Source organism: Chenopodium quinoa, unplaced genomic scaffold (assembly GCF_001683475.1).
Source record: "Chenopodium quinoa cultivar QQ74 unplaced genomic scaffold, ASM168347v1, whole genome shotgun sequence".
Classification (NCBI taxonomy): Eukaryota; Viridiplantae; Streptophyta; class Magnoliopsida; order Caryophyllales; family Amaranthaceae; genus Chenopodium; species Chenopodium quinoa.
The window spans coordinates 1,254,038-1,275,189 of NW_018744167.1; the positions used below are offsets into that span (position 1 = coordinate 1,254,038).

General features: G+C 37.2%; 1 protein-coding gene across 2 annotated transcripts; it reads left to right on the top strand.

Annotated features, from left to right (window-relative positions):
- Positions 1–6,288: 6,288 nt before the first annotated feature.
- On the top strand, positions 6,289–8,630 carry LOC110693819 (40S ribosomal protein S9-2-like). 2 transcript variants are annotated; one of them, XR_002505673.1, is made up of 3 exons: positions 6,289–6,793; positions 7,385–7,744; positions 8,273–8,630. XR_002505673.1 is itself a non-coding variant. In XM_021870970.1 (3 exons), coding segments are annotated over exons 1-3 (363 nt in total). In that variant the 5' UTR covers positions 6,293–6,791; the 3' UTR covers positions 8,400–8,630. The 2 variants fall into 2 exon arrangements, 1 of the variants encoding a protein (XP_021726662.1); XM_021870970.1 differs by having other exon boundaries at positions 6,293–6,793; positions 7,511–7,744.
- Positions 8,631–21,152: the final 12,522 nt, after the last annotated feature.

Here is a 21,152-nt window from a genome sequence, read left to right on the forward strand (position 1 = left end):
TTAGCCAAGTCCTTTAATCCGTGTCAAATCGTATAACATAGGATTATAGATTTTTTTTATTTTTTTAATTTTTTTTTATACCCATGAGTCAGAACTCTTCTAGAATTCTAGTCCTCTTCCTAGTTTCTTGTGATCAATTTTTATGCTAACCTTAACATGTGTTCTTCGTCTTTGATTGTGGTTGATCTTATTTATGAATAACGATTGCCAATGGACCATTTTCACCTAGTAAATAGCATAAACATTAAAATTTGACAAAATTAATCAAGTTAGTTTGTCTTTTAGTCTTCCGTGCTATTTGGTCATTGGGTCATTTGTTTTTCACAACGTCTTCATGTCTAGCCATGCGATCATACCACGAGTCTTAATAAAATCATCTAATCACACATGTTGAGTCATTGCACACACTTTGTCTTCGAGTAATGCACTATATTGTTTATGATCGTATATTAGGACCATGCATGCGTCGTTTTCCATCGTAATAGGAATGAGTGGAGTTTTCCCATCAGATTTCAAAATTGTTTCTTACACTCTACCTTTCCAATCTGAGTATTGAGTCTAAAATCACTAGGCAATAGTTGGAAGAATAAGGGGAACGTCACTCCTTCCTTCTTTCCTTCCAATCAAAGCATCAACAACAAGAAACTTTTTTTTTTACCAGACAGCAAGAAGTTACTCATAAACAGCCATGAAGACAATGCACGATGCATGCTTCTCACCAAGATTTCATGTTTTCTTCTTCTTTGGTTTCAAACCCTTCCCCCTAAAAAGTCTAGCATAGGTTCTCCTTATCCATGTGTCTATATGTCACATTTCTTACCTTCTTCATAAATGAGCATCTCTTTCTTACATTCGATCATGTGATAAAAATTAAAAAAAAATCATCAATTGCCGAACTAAACACAAGGTACACCAATGATTTGAGGCACCTTTGCAACCCTGTCATTCCCCATTAACCACTCAATCACATATCCATTTCTTCATCAACCACTTTGAGCCTCGTCTAACGTTTGGCCTTCATTTCTTCAACCCACATTCACTGAACCCTGGGATTTGAAGATGTGTAATTGTATAACATTCAAAAAGCAAGTAAAAAAAAAGTAGCAAAGCAAAAATAAAACAATGTCTAAAGGCAAGTGTTCCAATGTCTTTGATATGAACACGTCTCAAATTGCGTCTCTCATTGAGTGCTCGGTACCATGCCTGAGAAACATGAATGCTAAGTGAGTGATGGACCGCATGATCTGAGATTGCCTACATTGATTCAAAAGAATGAAAAAAAAAAGTTCAAAGCAAAAAAAAATGTGTTGAAAATAAACTTGCAAAATTCAAAATTTTCAAATTCACAATTACACATCTTGGGGGCTTCTCTCGGGTCTTGAGCCTTTTACCTCTTTCTTCTTTAAACCATCAACTTAACCACATTACAACCCTTGAAAGACCTCTTTGAGGTGTACATACACTTGTGCAAAGTTTGGTTAGAGCTACGTTGGCCTGATTCCTAACGGATACGTAGGCAACCTCACATTGAGGTGCAGCCACATTCAATATTCATATCTATGCATGATCGAGTCAAATAATATCAATGCTTACCCATACCCATTTAGAGCTAGACTTGGGGGCTTAAACCCACATCATTTAGCCTACCCAGCCTAAAGAGTCACCATTTTGACTCTTCTCACATAAATTTCCATCACCATAGCCTTTGCAGCCAGCCTTAGTATCACATTCACACACTTCACTCACACATCCATATTCATATCAATCATCCTCCCCTTTAAGAACCTTTTTTCATGAAATCTTGTTTTAACATTGTGCATGCTTCATCATCTTTCAAGACAACATTCATTAGAAGAAACATTGTATACTTGCTTAGCTTCCTGACCTAAGAAAAATTCATTGTTTCATGCATCGCATATCGTGCTTAGATCCTTGACCTAAGAAACATTCATTATGAAATACTCATCAACCACTTCATCTATATACGTGCTTAGCTTCCAGACCTAAGTGACGTTCAAGATCATTTCTTTACGCCATATATGATTCTTAGCTCCATGACCTAAGTTCATTCATCTATCGTGTCACATGATGTAATTGTCCTTAGCCTCCTGGACTAAGAACATGCATCATGCATACATTATTTCCAAGACAATCAATTCAATCCATACGATTCATTTCGTCTTGCTCAAGGAGGAAGTTCAAAACTTCTTCCTTTTTTTCATTGTTTTCTTTTTGGGATGTTTAAGAAAAATTTCAAAATTTTTATCGAGGGAAGTTTGAATATAAAATTTCATTTTTCACGTCTTTCGTTTTCAGGAGAAAATCGGTACCCTCCACTCGTCTCATGACAAAAATTGACGAAATTTTTTTGCTTTTGCATCTTTGTTTAATTTGCTTGTGTCTGCACACACATACACACACACACACACTCACAAGTCATACACATGTCATGTCATGTCACATCAAGTCAAACTTGGTCAAGTCAGTGGTCAAGTCAATCACAATATATACGAGTCCATTGGCAAATTTATTTTTGTAGGTCTCATCTACAGCCCACGTTCGGGGACAAGCGAAACAACTACAACCCACGTCCGGGGACAAGCGGACCATGTACAGCCCACGTCCGGGGATAAGCGGACCATCTACAGCCCACGTCCCGGGACAAGCGGACCATCTACAGCCCACGTCCGGGGACAAGCGGACCATCTATAGCCCACGTTCGGAGACAAGCGAACCATTTACAACCCACGTTCGGGGACAAGCGAACCAACTACAGCCTACGTCCGGGGACAAGGGGACCATCTACAGCCCACGTTCGGGGACAATATGACCATCTACAGCCCACGTTCGGGGACAATCTAACCACCATCATTTCACGGCGCAAGGTTCTCGATACATAGAGACTTGCAATCTCATCATCTGTCGACTTTCCTTAAGCATGGAAAGTATTATTCGGTGGATTTCTTCAAGCATAGAAAATCGCCAAGTCGGCTTTCCTCAAGCATGGAAAGCGTTATCGGTGGATTTTTCTTCAAGTATAGAAAACCGCCAAGTCGGCTTTCCTCAAGCATGGAAAGCGTTATCGGTGGATTTTTCTTCAAGTATAGAAAACCGCCAAGTAGTCGGCTTTCCTCAAGCATGGAAGGCATTATCGGTGGAATTCTTTAAGCATAGAATGACACCAAATTCATACGTCGACTTTCCTCAAGCATGGAAAGTGTCATCCGGTAGGTTTCTTCAGGCTTAGAAAGCTACCAAACTCATATGTCGGCTTTCCTCAAGCATGGAAAGCATTTCAACATACGTCATCCGGTGGATTCCTTCAAGCATAGGAAGCTACCAAACTCATTTGTCACCGATACACTGGTGTCAGATACGCATTCTATCCCTTTACTCTTTTATCTGTATAACTAACATTTTTCTGCAGGTATCGGCGTATACAGAATGATTTAGGATCGCAGAACGTCTTAAATCATTCTCCGTCCCTATCGACTACTTTGACTATTGTTTTCGAAACTAACGTTTCTACAAATTCAGTCAAAGTGGGGGCTTCTGTAGACACCTAAAAATGTCTCCCCAAAACCAAACCCGATGATGAACAACCTTTCACCACCATTATTGGTCGGGTTAAGTATTTAATTTTTGGAGTGCTTAAATCCATATTTCCATTTCATAAACCAACCCAATTCCTAGCCATTTCCCCAAACCATAACATATTTTCCTCTTTTCGTGTCTTTAAACCCAAAATAATTCATTTCGTGTCCTTTAAAATCAATCATTTCGTGTCCTTTAAAATCAATCATTTCGTGTCCTTTTTATAAAAACGTTTATTCCAGTTTATTTTGGTCCATAATCTGGGTCTAATGATTTAATATTTGGATGGGGCTTTAAAAGAGCTTTCCAACGATATATTACAATCCCAAATCCGAGTTATAACGAATAAGTTATGGCCAAAATATTAAACTGAGCCCAAATCGAACCTAAACCCACCTTACCTACGACCCAATGATCATGTAGAGGGTCCAAATTATTTAATCCAATTCTTAAAATAATTAGGATTAATTAGAAGCCTCTATAAGTTTCTAAAAGATCTTAATTATCCTTTTTGAAAAGATAAGATTAAAGAGTTTGAAATTGAATAAAACTTTTCTTTTTGAAAATCCTATTTATATCCGAATTGAAAGACGTTCAAAGATAGACAGATATTATTTTCGTGCCTCATAGTTTTTATCAAAATTTTATATGGTTGGATAGCCCTTGAAATTATCTTTCCAATTATATATTATAATATCAATTCCGAGCTATAACGGAAAATATATGAATAAAATGTCAAACTCTATCCAAAACTGACATCGTCTCACTATTTCGGATATATCTTTTGTTCTACAAAATATTTTAATCTTATTTTAATTGGGTTAAAAAGTAGACTTTAAGAGATTTCCAACCATATCGTATTCATCTTATTCCAATTTCTGGTTCAAAAGATATGATAAAAACAAAAACCAAAAAAACTGCTGTCTATCGCAAGAGTTTTATCCGATTCGAATTCTTATCTTTTCTTGATTCGACCCCTCTTTTCCCCTTATAAATAGAGGTCATATCTCCCCTTTTTGATTCATCAACAAGCTTGATCATCAAATCCTTCTCTCTTTCTCTCTTTTACACCAAAAATCATTCTCTTCTCTCTCTCCCATATTCTAAGCCTTAAACCTATATTTCTAATTCTATCATTTCTTCCTTAAGCACTCCAAGGAGTTCATACAATACCCAAAGTTCTATACTGTAACCAAGGCGTGAAAGGTATAAATATCTGAGGGTTTGGACCAAATCAACTCTACTTTTAATTTAATTTAATTTCTATTTGATTTATATTTTTATTGAAGTTACTAACAGTTTATTCATGATGTAGCAATTCAAGGAAACGCGGAATGTGAGTAATTAAATTAATCACTTAATTACTCTTATTTTTATTCTTATTGCTAGTATCATGATTAGGGTTATTATTATTATTTGATTTGACTAACAATTTATTGTTAAATTGCTTCCAATATTAATGTTTATTCTATTATATTTTTTATGATCACCATATTGCATGTTAAAGGGAATATGTAATTGAAAATCACGCCTAATAAGATAATTTGGACAACCGGCTTAGGTTCCTTTTTAATCTTGTTATTAAATCAAGTGATCACAATATTTTAGAATTATGTGTTGCATTAATATTCAACCAATTTAGCATAATAATAGTTTGGAGCAAATTGAATTTTTGTTTGTATGCCTTTGAGATCGCAGGAATCACTTTTCACTATAAGAATCGAGTAGAGGCCAATACAGGCGAATGTGACTCCATGACTCACTTCGTACCATCATCCCCGATCCTCCTTTCGTGGTTCCGAACCATATGGAGTTAGTAATCTCATGGATTATGAATGGGGTGTAACCTTCACGGGTCAATTGTTGTTGCCTTCGTTGTCCCTTTATCGTGGTTGCCTTTTATGATCCGTGAATGGTTTACAAGTTCCTTAAAAACTTGTTGGCGGCTCCCTACTTTCCTTGTCCCTAATCGTTGTCCCTAATCGTATATGTCAATTCCCACTTCCTAAGAGTGCCAAGCATATTCACCACATGCTTTTAACGTAGGCGCACTTCGAGCGACGCCTACAAGAACAAAACAACTTCTCATAACCACCCAAATTGTGCAAATAATAAGCACACTACAAACTCCTCACCTCACTCACTAATATCTCCCCCAAGCCAAGCTTGGGACTAGTAACCAATGGGGCAAAATATGCTTGTAATGTGGCTAATAAACAACAAAAAGTCAAGGCAACAACATGGGTAGCAAGAAGGGAAATGCCTTCGTCCTCCTCAATGTGCCTAAATTATTCTTAAGGCTACCTAAAAGAACAAATGCCTTCGTCCTCCTCAATGTGCATAATAATGAGTCATACAAACATTACTCAAAGTTGCAAACCAATACTCAAATTCAATAATATACCAGGAACTAACACACAATTCCTAACCAAATCAACTACTCAAGCACTAGTGGAAAAAATGCCATTTGTAACACCTTATTTGTAACGGACAGTAATTTACCCGTTACAATAAACCTATATGTAACGGGTTAAATAATGTTTCGTTACGAAAAAATAGTATTCATAACGGGAAAAATGATGCTCGTTACAAATATTGCATTATTTGAAACGAGCAGCATTTTGCCCGATACAAATAACTTGTTGTTTGTAAAAGGCACATAACTGCCCGATACAAATGAGTTACATGTTAAATAACCCTAAAATTCTAACTTTATTTTTCAGCATCCGTCACTCATATCTCTCTCCTCTTGCTCTCCCCTCTTTTTCTCTCTCCTTAGAGATCTACTTCCTTCAATGGAGATTATCTCTTACTTCACCCTCTCTTCCACCTCTCCTTACCTCCATTTTCGTTCTGCTCCCTCCATTATTGAACCTCTCTTCATTTTCAGCCTCCAATTTCACAGCCTATTTATACCTTATTCTAACCCTAAACTTTTAAAGCCAAATCACCGTTGTACGTTCAGCAATTCGCTTACGATTCCGATGAAGGACATGATGCGTACTGAGTTCATCATTAAGGCTAATCGTACCCAAATGTTCTTGGTGATTTTCCACTTTTTTGGCTTTCTGATTTGATTTGATTCACTGGTTTGTTATTAGTTTTTCTCCTCCATTTCTGCGTTTGGAGCCTCCACTCGTTTCTTCACCACTTACCTTCTGCTTGCCGCTGGCGAGCTGCCATGGTCCACATCGTCTATGTAACTATAATTTCTCCTCTCATCTCTCATCTCTCATCTCCCTTTTCCCTTTTTTTTATTCTTTTTTTGTTTGCTTTTTCCATTTTATCTGATTTTTTTTATCAATCTGCTTTGCATTCTCTCAGTTTTTCTCAGATTAGTTAATTTAAACATTTAAAATCACTTGGGTTGTTTTTTTATTTGATTAGTTTTTTTATTTGATTAATTTCGATCTATTTGTTATGCATTATCTCTATTTTTACTAGGTTAATTAATTTAAATAGTTGAAATCAGCTACAAAATTTTTAATTGATTGATTGATAAACTGAATTTTTAGGGCTTGTGATTTTGTGTTTCGAATCGTTGTTTTTATTGTAAAGTTTGTACATTGATTTGGAATTTTATGGTTTATCATGTTAGGGTAATGATATGTTTATATACATGAAATGTTGCAAATCGGTAGCTTCTGTTGGTTTGTTCTTCTAATTAGCTTAAAAAAAGTAGTGGGTTTTGTTTAATTTTTAAAATTCATGCTAAGTTTGAGATTATAGGGAGGAATTTAGTATATGGTTGAATTATTAGTGATGATTTTGTGAAATGGATGGTGTATAGATGGGAAGACTTTTAATAAGCCACATCGTCCTTACGAGGAATGATTGGATGCTGAATATGTGCTTCATAGCAAGAGAGAGCTCTAGAGGGTTCAATATGTTTTAACTTTATCCGTAATGCTGCAAGGCATCTTCTTACTCTGGATGAGAAGAACCCTCATCATATCTTTGAGGGAGAAGCTCTTTTGAGGAGGATGAACAAGTGTGGGCTATTGGATGAAGGACAGAACAAGCCCGATAACGTGTTGGCTATTACCGTTGAGAACTTCTTGGAGAGGTGTCTTCAGACCCTCATCTTCCAATCTGGTATGGCCAAGTCTATTCACCATGCTAGGGTGCTCATCAGGCAGAGGCATATTAGGTATCATATTTGAATCCCTTGTTACGTTTTAATTGCAATTATTGATTGCTTTCTGATGTGCATTGCTTGATGTTTTCAATTGCTTAGTATTGATGGTGTTTAGTGTTGGATATGTTTTGACATAGCTGACTATATCAATCATGTTATACTAGATTCTCACTCAATGACTTCCAATGATTTAGTTTTTTTTTAACCCATCCATTTCTCGACTAATTCTAGTGTGAGCCAACATCTAGCCAATCTAGGGTGTCTAACTTGTTGTCTACTCTATAACAATATACCCGCTCATTGTGCATGTATTTTCTCCAAGTGCCTTTTATGTAATAAATAACCTACATTGTTGCCTCTTTTATTGAAGATTTTAACAGTTGACTGATTTTGTGGAAGAGGATCCCTTGTTCCCTACCTTATCTCTTCGGTGATGTGCAATAGTCTTTTGATTTGAATCTTTGTTATATATACTGTCATTGAGATTGTTTTTGGCTTGATAAAGCTAGTTTCTGATCGCATGTGATCTTTTGATTTTAGGGTTGGGAGACAAGTGGTGAATGTTCCATCTTTCATGGTGAGGGTTGACTCACAGAAGCACATCGACTTCTTTCTCACTAGTCCCTTCAAAGGAGGCCGTCCAGGTAGAGTAAAGCGAAAGAACTAGAAGGCAGTAGCAAAGAAGGCTGTCGGTGGTGATGGTGACAAGGAAGATGAAGACTGAGCTATACCCATGAACTTTGATGATTGTATAAAATTAGCCACAGGCGTATTTTTTTAGCACGAGAATTTTTTTAGTTTTAATTATTCGGTGATAATGAACTTTAATGATTGTATATGAGATTTTCTACTATACCATACTTTTATAAAACATAATTTATCTCATTAATTGATAAAATGATTGTGCAAGCAAACCTATCCAACATATATGTGCTGGTTTTTTTTTTTGGAAAATTTGTCAAAAATAACACCACCTTTGGGCGGTCTTACCATAATAGCACCACCTTTTGATTATTCTTAAATAACACCACCTTTCACATGTATTTGCCAAAAATGAAACAAAACCGGTTGGTAACCTATAAAACAAGTTACTTGTGCACGTGTCACAATGTCATTAGTCAATTTTATTTATTTAATTTTTTTTTTAAAAACCTAAGTAATTAAAAAACAAAGTTTAAATTTAAAAAAAAAAAAAAAAAGAACCTACCACCTAGCCGGCTAGCCCCCCCTGCCAGCCCTCCCTGCCCAGCCCCCACCCCGTACCCACCCCTCGCCGCCGCCCCTCCTCCTCCCCATCCTCGCCCGTCGATCAACCTCCCCGCCTTACCCCTCCCCTAAACGACACTCCTCCACCCATTCCCCCGCCCTAAACAACCCACCACCCATTCCCCCGCCCTGAACACCCCTCCACCCATTCCCCCATCCCTTATCCATTTCTGGTGCCCCCTTCCCATCCCCATTTTTGATGTCCCTACCCATTCTTCTCCATTTTCGATACCCCCTCCCTTTCCCTTCCTAACTTCCGGCCCTACCACCTATCTCCTTCCCCCGAAACCAGAACCAGTCGAAAATGTTGGTTGTGTAAAGGGAAAAGGCTCGAAATTGGGGACGATGAAGGGAGGGGGGATTGATTTTGGTACGGGGAGGAGAGGTGGGAGCTGAAATAAGGAACGAGAAAGGGAGGAGCCCGAAATCAAGGTGGTGGTTCTCAGTGAAAGGGGGGTTTTAATTTTTTTTGGTTTCAGGTGATTGGTCTAGGTGGGGGTGGTGGATGCCGGTGAAAGGGGGTGGGCAAAGGGGTCGGGAAAATGGAAAGGGGGGTTAAGTTTTTTCAAAATTAAAAATAAAAATAAATAAATTAACCAATCAAATTAGAACACGTGTCCCAAGGTTACCTGAAAAACAAGTTATCGGTTTTTTGTTTCATTTTTGGCAAATACATGTGAAAGGTGATTTTATTTTGGAATAATCAAAAGGTGGTGCTATTATGGGAAGACCTCCCAAATGTGGTGTTATTTTTGGCAAAATTTCCTTTTTTTTTTTTTAAATGTGGAGCACACTATTTGTAACGGGAAGATTCATTCCCGTTACAAATAACAAGTTATTCATAACGGGCAAAACATATGCCCTTTATAAATAACTCCGTTATTTGTAACGGGATTTTGGATGCCTCCTATTACGAATAACGAGGTAATTTGTAATTGGCGTTTGAAATTCCCGTTACGAATTGAATAATCAGTTATTTGTAACGGGCACTTGTGTTGCCTGTTACTAATAACTACTTATTTGTAACGGACAAGTGCCCGTTACAAATAACATTTTTATTCGTAACGGCCACATTTGTAACGCCCACATCCCATTACGGAAAGCCTGTTTTTGCCCGTTTCGAATAGGTTTTTTTCCACTAGTGAAGCACTTTATTCACAAGTAATTGGACAGATTGACTCATGTTAAGGCATCCAAGAAATCAAACATCAAATCATAGCTAGCCTATCCACAATACTCATCATCATATACCAAGAATCAAAACAATTTTCATATGTATGGGGCCCAAGGAAGCATGATTTATCATTCATTGGATCATATTTTTTTTTTTTTTTTGTATTTTCCAATTTTTTTCAAAGCAATAAAATCTATACTAAAAGCAATAAAAACTACACTAAACATACAAAAAAAAAAAAAAAAGAAGAAAGATACCAATATCCAAAAATCTCCCCTAAGCCAAGATCAAACAATGTCCTCATTGGCTCGGGAATTAGCCCAGCCTGGCTAATCCTCATCCATCGGGTCAAATCCTCCACCACTACCACCTGCACCACCACAAGAACTACCACCAAAATAGTTATGGTGAAAAGTCCCCCCCCCCCTCGGGGCTCCCCAAAAGGAATGTCTTGGCCATAACCACGAAAGGCGGAATAATATATGTAAATGCCATGGAAGGGAGGATCAACGTATCCCTTAGGTGGTGCCTGAAACCAATCGAGGTAAAGAGCATCGTCAGGAATAGCACCCCGACAAGCATAGTCATCAAACATAGGATATAAAGCTCTACCCTGGTTTCTCTCAATGTACCCTAACTGTTGGTCTATGAAACAACCATCTGCCTAAGCTCCCCATAAGACCCTTCAATATGGCCTATGGCCTAGTCTATTCTCTGCAAGTCCCAAGCGGTCTCGAGAACGTGCATAGGGGGTGGTGGAGCCATGGAGGTGCATGATGTGGAATGTTAATCGGTGATGGTGGTTCCATATGCTCGGGTTGTGGCGCATGGGGTGGTGGTGGTGCTGCTCGCCCCTAGGCATGGGACACTAAAAGGTCATAGGTATATGTCTCTTGCCTTGGGGAAATTGCGGTCAACTCGGAGCTAGGTAGGGGAAAGATACGCAATGGGTCACACACCAATAGGGGATTCGTTGACAATCTAATTGTATCCAATCTAAACTCTCTAAATACCTAGTGGTCATATAAGTATCCCCCTCACAATTAGTGAAACCCTCATCCCTAGTTTCACTAAACCCGACCTTCTTAACAACTATCATAGCAGTAAGGCCTCCTAATCGGATAGGGGTCCTAGTGGTGGTACTAGCAGTGGCATGTCGACTCAAATGGTGTATAATATACCTACCTATGTTCAATTTACCAAAACCAAACACATACTGACCTATTATAGCTAGTTCATTGGTTTGAGCGTTATGCGGTTCATACCTACCTAAAAACCAAGTGCCCGCAAACATTTGCCAGATTTTAGGGACGGGATCGTGAATAGGTCGGGCACTAGCATGTTGGGCGCTTTGGGGTGGTATTCCGATTCCAATCAAAACAATTTGCAAAATTCAATATAAGTTAAACTAATATTTCTATTATTCAACCTAAATTGCAAATTAAGGCCATTTTTAGTATTTACAACATTCAAAGATGACAAGAATTCACATGTTAGTTCACGATAAGTAGGATAATGCATATCAAAAAATTTTCCCATTCCTATATCATTCATGAATCTTCTAACATGATCATATAATCGTAGTGATTCAAGAGAGGATCGGTGTAGCCACTGAGAAGGAATTACCTCGCACTCATAGAGCTTGATGAGCCGTTCCCGTTGAGTTTGTGTTGTATTTCACATTTTCGGCAACTCCTCGAGTTGTAATTCTGGATCATAAGCTTGGCTTGAACTTGGACCACACCCCCCTTGAGTTCTTGACCTCTTAGATGCCATTTTAGGGAATGGGTTTGAAAAAAACTTGTTCAAAAGTGTACAAAATTGGTATACAATTGTAGAAGATGAAGAGAAGAGAAGGAATATGTAAAAAACTTTTGATTTGGGTGAGAAATGGAGAGGACATCTTAGAGAGAAGGTAGAGATTTTTGAGTTTTTAGAGAGAAAAAAGAAGGAGAAAAGCGGCGGCTGATGTCGCGCCCGGTCGACGGCTGCTTGCTCGGTCGGACGATCTAACTTTGAATATGTTGCCACTCTCGCGTCTGTTTGGGTGAGCCAATCCTTGAAAATTTTCACCTATCACGATCGGGTGAACAAAGTGGTCCGTACTCGTTAACTCTCGCGCCCGGTCGGGCGTGCCTTCGTCCGGTCAGGTGAAATCACTTGAAATTTTTACCTTCTTCTCGCGCCTGGTCGGGCGGTGATTCACCTGGTCGGGTGAGAATTATTTTTTCTTGGCTTCCTCTCGCGCCCGGTCGGGCTCGCTACAACAAAGAGGTTCCGATTTTTTTTTCTTCTTTACTCCAAATTTGGCTAACTCTTTTTCTCCAAACATGTTCAAAAACTCTGAAACTTATTAAATTCCCTCCACTCCTCCTCTCACAAGAAAAAGAAAGAAATAAAACTAAACTAAAAAGGGATAAATACGGGCTGCCTCCCGCAAAGCGCTGGTTGATCTAAGTCCCGCACAACCTTCTTACCAAATGTTTATTAAGATGGGAGAAAATCGATAAGTCTCGCACAACTTTTTACCATATGTTTATCAAGATGGAGAAAATCGATTAGGTGAAGTATTTCAACTAGACCAATCGTAGCCCTCTTGTGGTATAGCTTGAGTCTTTGACCATTTACCTTGTATACACTACCATGATTATCGTATAATTCCACAAAACCGAACTTATTTGCCCTTTTTACTGTAAAAGGGCCCGACCACCTTGACCTCAACTTTCTTAGAAAAAGTTTAAGTCTAGAGTTGAATAACAAAGCCTTATCACCTTCTTTGAACTCTCTTGGAAGGATCATCTTGTAATTCCATCTCTTAGCCTTCTCCTTGTAGACACGTGCACTATCATAGGCCATCAACCTAAACTCATCTAACTAATTAAGTTGTAGGAGCCTCTTTTCTGTTGCTAGCTTAGCATCTAAATTAAGCTCTTTAATAGCCCAATATGCCTTGTATTCAAACTCCACCAGGAGGTGACATGCTTACCATACACAAGCCTAAAGGGAGTAGCACCAATTAGGGTCTTAAATGTGGTTCTATATGCCCAAAGAGTGTCATCCAACTTAGCACTCCAATCTTTCCTAGATTTTGCTACCATCTTCTCTAGAATGGCCTTGATATCACGGTAAGAAACTTCAATTTGGCCACTAGTTTGGGGATGGTAGGCTAAACCTGTCCTATGGTATACACCATACTTCTTCAGAAGGGTATCTAACTTTCGCTCATGAAAGTGATATCCTCCATCACTAATTATCGCTCTAGGTACTCCAAATATGGGAAAGATGGTTTTCTTAAAAAGCCTATGGACCACCTTGGCATCATTGGTAGGTGTGGCAATGGCTTCAACCCACTTGGATACATAATCAACAACGCCAAGTATATATCGATTCCCTCGTGAAGAAGGAAAAGGTCCCATGTAATCAACACCCCAAATATCGAAAATTTCAACTTCTAATATACCTGTCTAAGGCATCTCAGATCATGCCGCCGCGAGATGTTGTCAGTCCTCTGGCAAGAGTCACAAGCCTGTACAAAAAAGTTATCTTCCTTGAAAATAATAGCCCATTAGAATCCCGACTCATTGATTTTAGCCACCATTTTGGTGGCACCATGATGTCCTCCATAAGGTGAGTTGTGGAATCTAGTAAGAACACTGTGAACTTCCCATTTGATAACACACATGCGAAATAATCCATCTACACACTCACGAAAAAAGGATCATCCCAAAAATAATGTTTAACATCAGAAAGGAATTTCTTTTTCTGTTGGTAGGAGAAGTCAGGATGTAGAGTACCGCCCACTAAATAATTTGCGAAATTGGCATACCAAGGATGTTGCTCTACGACTTCATACAAGTGGTCATTAGGGAAATAATCATCTATAGAAAGGGAATCCTTACCCTCATCATACCTGATTCGTGACAAGTGGTCTACCACAACGTTCTCTGCACCTTTCTTATCTTTAATCTCCACATCAAAGTCTTGGAGCAAGAGAACCCAACAGAGGAGCCTAGGCCTTGGCTATCAAATATTTCAAAGCTGCATGAAAAACAATAACTTTAAAACCAACTAGATATGATCTAAATTTTTCTAAAGCATAAATCACAGCAAGAAACTCCTTCTCTGTAGTGGCATAGTTGACTTGGGCTTCATCCAAAATTTTGCTTGCATAGTAGATAGCATGCAAAACCTTTATCTTTCTCTATCCTAGCACGACTCCTAATGTAAAGTCACTGGTATCACACATGATCTCGAAAGGGAGATCCCAATCGGGAGCACATATGATAGGAGCCGATATCAAAGCCTGCTTAATCCTGTTAAAAGCCTAAAGACACTCATCAGTAAAAATAAATGGGGCATCCTTGATTAAAAGCTAAGTTAGTGGTTTAGCAAATTTAGAAAAAATCTTTGATAAAGCGACGATAAAACCCCGCATGATGACCTAAAAAACTTCTAACCCCCTTAACATTAACTGGAAGAGGTAATTGCTCAATCATAGAAACTTTAGATTTATCTACATGTATACCCTTATCAGATACAATATGACCAAGAACTACTCTCTCAGTCACCATAAAGTGACACTTTTCCCAATTTAAAACCAAATTTCATTCTTCACATCTTTTCAAAATTTTAGTGAGATTAATGAGACATGCATCAAATGAAGAACCATACACACTAAAATCATCCATAAATACTTTCATGATAGACTCTATGAAATCATAAAAGATACTCAGCATGCAACGTTGAAAGGTGGAAAGGGAATTACACAAACCAAAGGGCATTCTACGATAAGCAAAAGTACCATAAGGGCATGTAAATGTAGTCTTTTCTTGATCTTCAGGGTGAATTGAAATTTGTAAAAATCTCGAATACCCATCCAAATAGCAAAAGAACTTATGATTAACTAACCTCTCAAGCATTTGATCAATAAAGGGGAGAGAGAAGTGATCCTTTTTAGTGGCGATATTTATTCTACGATAATCTATGCACATACGCCACCCTGTAACAGTTCTAGTGGGAATTAATTCATTTTTATCATTTTTATAACAGTCAACCTACCCTTTTTAGGAACCACGTGAACAGGACTTACCCACTTTGAGTCAGAAATACGATAGATAATACCTGCATCAAGTAATTTCATAACCTCCTTCTTGACTACTTCTTGCATGTTGGGGTTCAACCTCCTTTGGGGTTGAATGCATGGCTTATAGTTGTCCTCTAAATGTATCATGTGCATACAAAAATTAGGGCTAAAACCCTTGAGATCATCAATATTGTACCCCTATTGCCCTTTTGTGGATTCGAAGAACCTCTAGAAGTTGGGAAGTTTATGGGTCATTAAGTGCAGTACTAAAGATCACAGGGTATAGTTCCTGCTCATCAAGAAAAACATATTTTAAATGAGAAGGGAGAGGTTTTAGTTCAGGTTTCTTGACCTCTGCAAGTTTTGATTCCTGAACTAATTTTACCAGTGGCGTATCCAGGAATTCCGAACTGGGGGTTCGAAATCTTAAAAATAAACGATGATCATATATAAATTAAATATTCAATACATAATTTCAAATTTTTTATAACAAATGGATGGAAACAATAAAAAAAAAAACAAGTAGAGGACTTTTGTGACTTCCCGGCACGTTTCCAAAAAGACACTAAACTCATGGTAAGTTGGTAACAAAAGCTCTACAATCTACAATAATACACAAAATAAATAATTAATTATCAATTAAAATCCCAAGTCCCCAATAAACACAAATTTGACAATATAAACTTCTTCTAATTATCAATTAAAAGACCATGTAAAAATTTATAATTCTAACTTCTAAGTTTCTACAATTCAATTTGTCAACAATTCAAATATTCAAGTATTTTGTATTCAACAATATATCAAAACCAATTAAAAAAATAAAACAAACAAATAAAGATTAAGAATTAAGAGGAGTAGAGAAATAAGACTATAAGAGTATAGAGGACTCACAATTCTCAAAGAACTCAGAACTGTCGTTCGTCGGTTGCCGGTCGATGTCTCGGTGGCTAACAGTCGATAGGTGCGGCACCGCGGCGGCCGTGGCTAGGGTGTGAAGGTTAGGTTTTTGGTTGAACGTTGAAGCCACAAGGTTAGAGTTTGGGAATTTGGGGGGAAATAAGAATGTCGATGTTTTTAATTTTTGAAATTTGAATGTAAGGTGTTAAAAAAAACAAAAAAAAAAATTACAAAAAAAGAAGGAAGTAGAAGTCGAACCTAAGACTCTAAGGGGGGGCGCGCTGCTCTATCATTCACTTCTTAACCAGTGCACCAAACTTACACATTTGATTATCTTCCACACCAGAATTTCTTTTAACCCTTTAAAAAAAAAAAAAAAAAAAACTTAAACTTATAATTTTTTTCCAAAAAATATGTGGGTTCAATGAACCCCCCCTTAGATCCGCCCCTGAATTTTACTACCTTCTTGCTCTATATAGGATCAAGTTCTTCAATTGCGAGAGATTTTTCTATGGCGTCCACCTCTGTACTCCAAATACTCGCATTACCTGTAGTTAATTCTCCACACAGAATTTCCTCCAAGGGATCTCTTGTAAGTACATGTGGTAAGCTTTCTTCACAAATATCATCCATTATATCAATCACATCAATAAAGCAACAGTTTTCCTCTAGCATAGGTCCTTTCAAAACCTTCCCTAAATTAAAAGTGATATTATCATCTCTAACAGAAAGGGTTAGTTTTCCATTTTTCACATCAATTATGGCTCCTGCAGTGTGGAGGAAAGGCCTACCTAATATAATGAGAATTTGTGTATCCTTGGCTAGGTATTTAATAGAACGGTCTTCCATATGTAAAGTAATGTTAGTAACTTTCAAATCACCCATATTAAGTTTAGAACACACAGACGATGGCATAATACTAACACTAGCACCCAAATCACATAATGCTTTATATATGAAGACATTACCAATATGACAATGGATAGAAAAACTACCAGGATCCTTTAATTTATGAAGGATTTATTTTGCAATAAAGCACTACATTCCTCTGTAAAAGCTACAATTTCTACCTTATCAAAGGCCCTTTTTCTAGTCAAAATATATTTCATAAATTTATCATATGCAGGAGCCTGAGTGATTAAATCATTGAAAGGAACTGTTACCTGCAAATTTTTCACAACCTCCAAGAACTTACCAAATTACTTATCAAACTTACTCTTCAAATGTCTATTTGGGAACGGAAGTTTGATGATTGGGCCCTGCACATCTCCACCTTTGTCTTGAGATTTACCCTGCAAAGAAACATTAGAAGAATTAGTTTTATCTTGTAGCCCTGCAGGGTAACAACATTAGCACTTGGTACAAAGGAATCAAGATTAGCAACAGGTTCATCCGGCCTCTTTGGGCATAGGAAACCCATCATCGTGTGAACCACTCTTTAGAGTAATTGCATTAGCATGATCCGTAGAGTGGATTGGTTGCGATGGTAGGGCTCCCTACTGACAAGTTTATAGGGTAGATGAAATCTGCGTAATTTGATTATCCATAATTTTTTTATGATCTAGAATCGAATCAATTTGTGCATCCCTACTCTCCATGTGCTTTTGCATACTTGATAATATCGCTCTAATTTCTGACAAAGCAGGGTCAGAAGATGAGGAGGTTTGTGATTGGGTTTTCTGGCGAGAGTTAGGATGGTAACTTTTTTTATGTGGTGGTGGTTGTTGTTGTGGTTGTTGTGGAGGTGGAGGATTTTGAACATTGGTACTCCGGTAGGAAAGATATAGGTGGTTCCGGAGGCCAGGATTATAAGTGTTGGAGTATGGGTTATTTTGCCTATAGGTTTGGAAGGCATTAACTTTCTACATGGAACTCCTATAATCTTTCTCCCAATGTCCTACAATTCCGCAATTTTCACAAAAAGCTTCATTAGTATTATTGACAGCAGTTTCATTAGCTACAGAATTAGGAATAGTGTACTAAGATTATCTAATTTTTGGCAAACAGATGTTAATTGAGCTTGCACAAAGGATACAGAATCAACATTATGTTTTCCTTTGTTAGTAAACCCCCTACGATTCGCATATTGGGAATTATGAATTGTCATATCTTCGATAACTTGACCTGCATTATCAACATTAAGATTCATAAACCTCCCACTAGCCGCAGAATCTAGAATTGTTCTAGATGTATTTCCAAGCCCATTGTAAAAGGCTTGAATCAACTGCCATTATGCTAAATTATGGTGGGGGCATTCTCTCTACAAATCCTTGAACCTTTCCCAAGCCTCATATAGAGTTTCATCTGGCTCTTGGAAAAAATTATGAATTACTCTCCTTAGTAAAGTTGTTCTTTATGCAGGGTCATATTTATTATAAAAATTTAAAGTAAGAGTTTCCTAGTCAGTAATACCAAGTGGAGTTATATTCAAACCATTAAACCACAATTTAGCTTTTCTACATAAATAAAAAGGGAAAAAGAATCTCCCTAATTTGGTCTTGTGTGACCCCATCTTTCCTAATGGTATTGCAATACTGACATAAATCTACAATGTGAAGATTAGGATCTTTACCCTTAGCTCCACTAAATTGATTTCTTTCAATTATCGTGATAAATTGGGGCTTGATCTTGAATTGTACTCCATCAAGAGCCGAAGTAGGAGTAAGATGTGGAAAATTCGTCATGGGCGACTACGAATAATCGCTAAGCTTGCGAGCTGGAGGAGGTGGTGGTAGTGTCGTCATCTCTGAAACTTTTGAATTGCTGGAATTAAATGGAGGTTCCAAAGGTGGATTACCTTCGGAAGTGTCTAATACCTATCTATAAAGGTTCTTCCGTCTATGAAAAGATTGTTCGATTTTAGGATCGAATGGAATGTAACCTGATCTAGAACTCCTGGGCATGAACACATACTAAACAAACAAATATGAGAAATTTGTCTCAAAGAACTTTAGTTCTCTAAAACTGGAGAGAATAATCTCGACTACAAAATTAATCAGAAATAAAAATACACCCGTTTCCCTGACAACGGCGCCACATTTTGACAGGATAAAGTCGTATCACCCACTCAAAAATAATTGTTAAGTCCTCTAACTATGCAGATAAGGAAGAAGGGTCGAACCACAGGGAAACAAATCAATGTATTCCTAACTAAATTAAATAATCTAAATTATTAAGTAACCAAATTATTAATATGAAAAGTACTAAACTACGGAGATTAAAGTTTTAGGAGAAAATCAAATAATAAAAGCCTAGGGTATAGGTTAACCAATAAATAATATTTCAGGGTAAAACACAATAATCAATGCATTAATTAATCAGACCATAAAGGGCTTTCGCTACGTATTACAATCACAAAATTAATCTACTGGCATTAAATCACATATTTCGAATCTTGACTTAACCAATTTATAAATTAACCTGTCTATTGAAACTAAGCCTAAATATCAATTCTCATATGTCGAATCTCGAATCAATATTACAAAACTCATACAATTAAACAAGGTCTAATCTAGTTGCATAACATTAAATCAATCAATAGGAAATTAATCAAGCAATGACAATAAACAATAATAAATTACCCCTTCATATTATTTATGAATCCCCACAACCCTAGAAAATAATCTACTCACTCATAATTAAATCTAAATTAATCAAAGCAATTAAGCAAAACATGATAAACAAAAGCAAATAAATTATTGAAACAAAAAGAGAAGAAATTATTACCAAAGTTAATAGAAATGATTAGTTGAATTAAACTAAGAGTTGTAGAGAGAGAAACAAGAGAGAAGTTTAAGCTTAAGAGAAGATTAAACTAATAGTAGAGAGAGATAATTGTATCAAAGCCACTAAAACGTATTTATACAAAACATAAAGTTCCTAATTAAAATCTAAGTAAAAATTCGCCGAAAATACGCTCCAAGACACGCGTCCGGTCGGGCCCGTTTTTTCGATTCTCAATGCATCTCTCGCGCCCGATTAGGCGCGAGACAGGGCGAGAGGCAGCTTCTTTGGTCATATGCCCCGCCCGGTCGGGCGTGCCTCAGGGGGAGGGCTTATCCGATCGGGCGAGGCTACTTGGGCAAACTTGGACTAATGATTGGGCTTCAACTCTTTAGCCCAATCCGGATTTCCTTTTTGGGGCTTGATAACTCGGTCCAATGCCTCGACTTCTCCTATGTCGAGCCCTTAATCACTGGTTTGATGACTCCAACTGATCTTGCTCTACGAAAAGGTGGTCGTACTCCTCCAATGCTCGTAGTTGCTCCAAATAATCCCGTGAAAAATGCTCTAAAAGTGCAATTTCCTACAAAATGCTACCAAAACTACGAAAACAATAGAAAGCACACATTAGCAATAAAAGTGGCTCTAAAGAGCCAAAAAACTCCTAATTATGACCAAGGGACGGGGGTAAATCACTACAGTATATAAAATAGACATATAAGATAACTATTGTGACATTTTCGTTTTATAAAGTGTTGTAACTACAAATTAAACAGAGTAAGTATGATGAGCAAGTATGATACATGTCATATAATGAATCAAAAGATGGTCTAACCTATTAAAATCATGATAATTTTGAAAACGATAGTAAAATAGTAAAAAAAAAAAAAAAAAATTTTGTTTACCGTTTTTAATTCTTTTTTTGTTTTCAAAATATTAGAAAATTGAAAATAAAAAGGAATGCGAAGAATAATACAATCTTTCAGTGGTCTTCAAAAAATGGAACAACCTTTGGATTATTTCAAAATGGAACGACCTTTGATACACAGAAAAATGGAACAAAAAATCTGTAACCTGTTTTACAGGTTACACTTGACACGTGTTACATGGTGATTGGTTAAAACATTTTATTTTATTTTAACATTTTTCTTAAATAATAATAATTTAAAAAACAAACCTTAAATAAAAAAAAGCTTTGAAAAAAATAGAAACAAAAAAAAAAAAAAAAAAAAACTGAAGAAAACCCCTCCCTTGGCTTGCCGGGAGCCACCAGACCA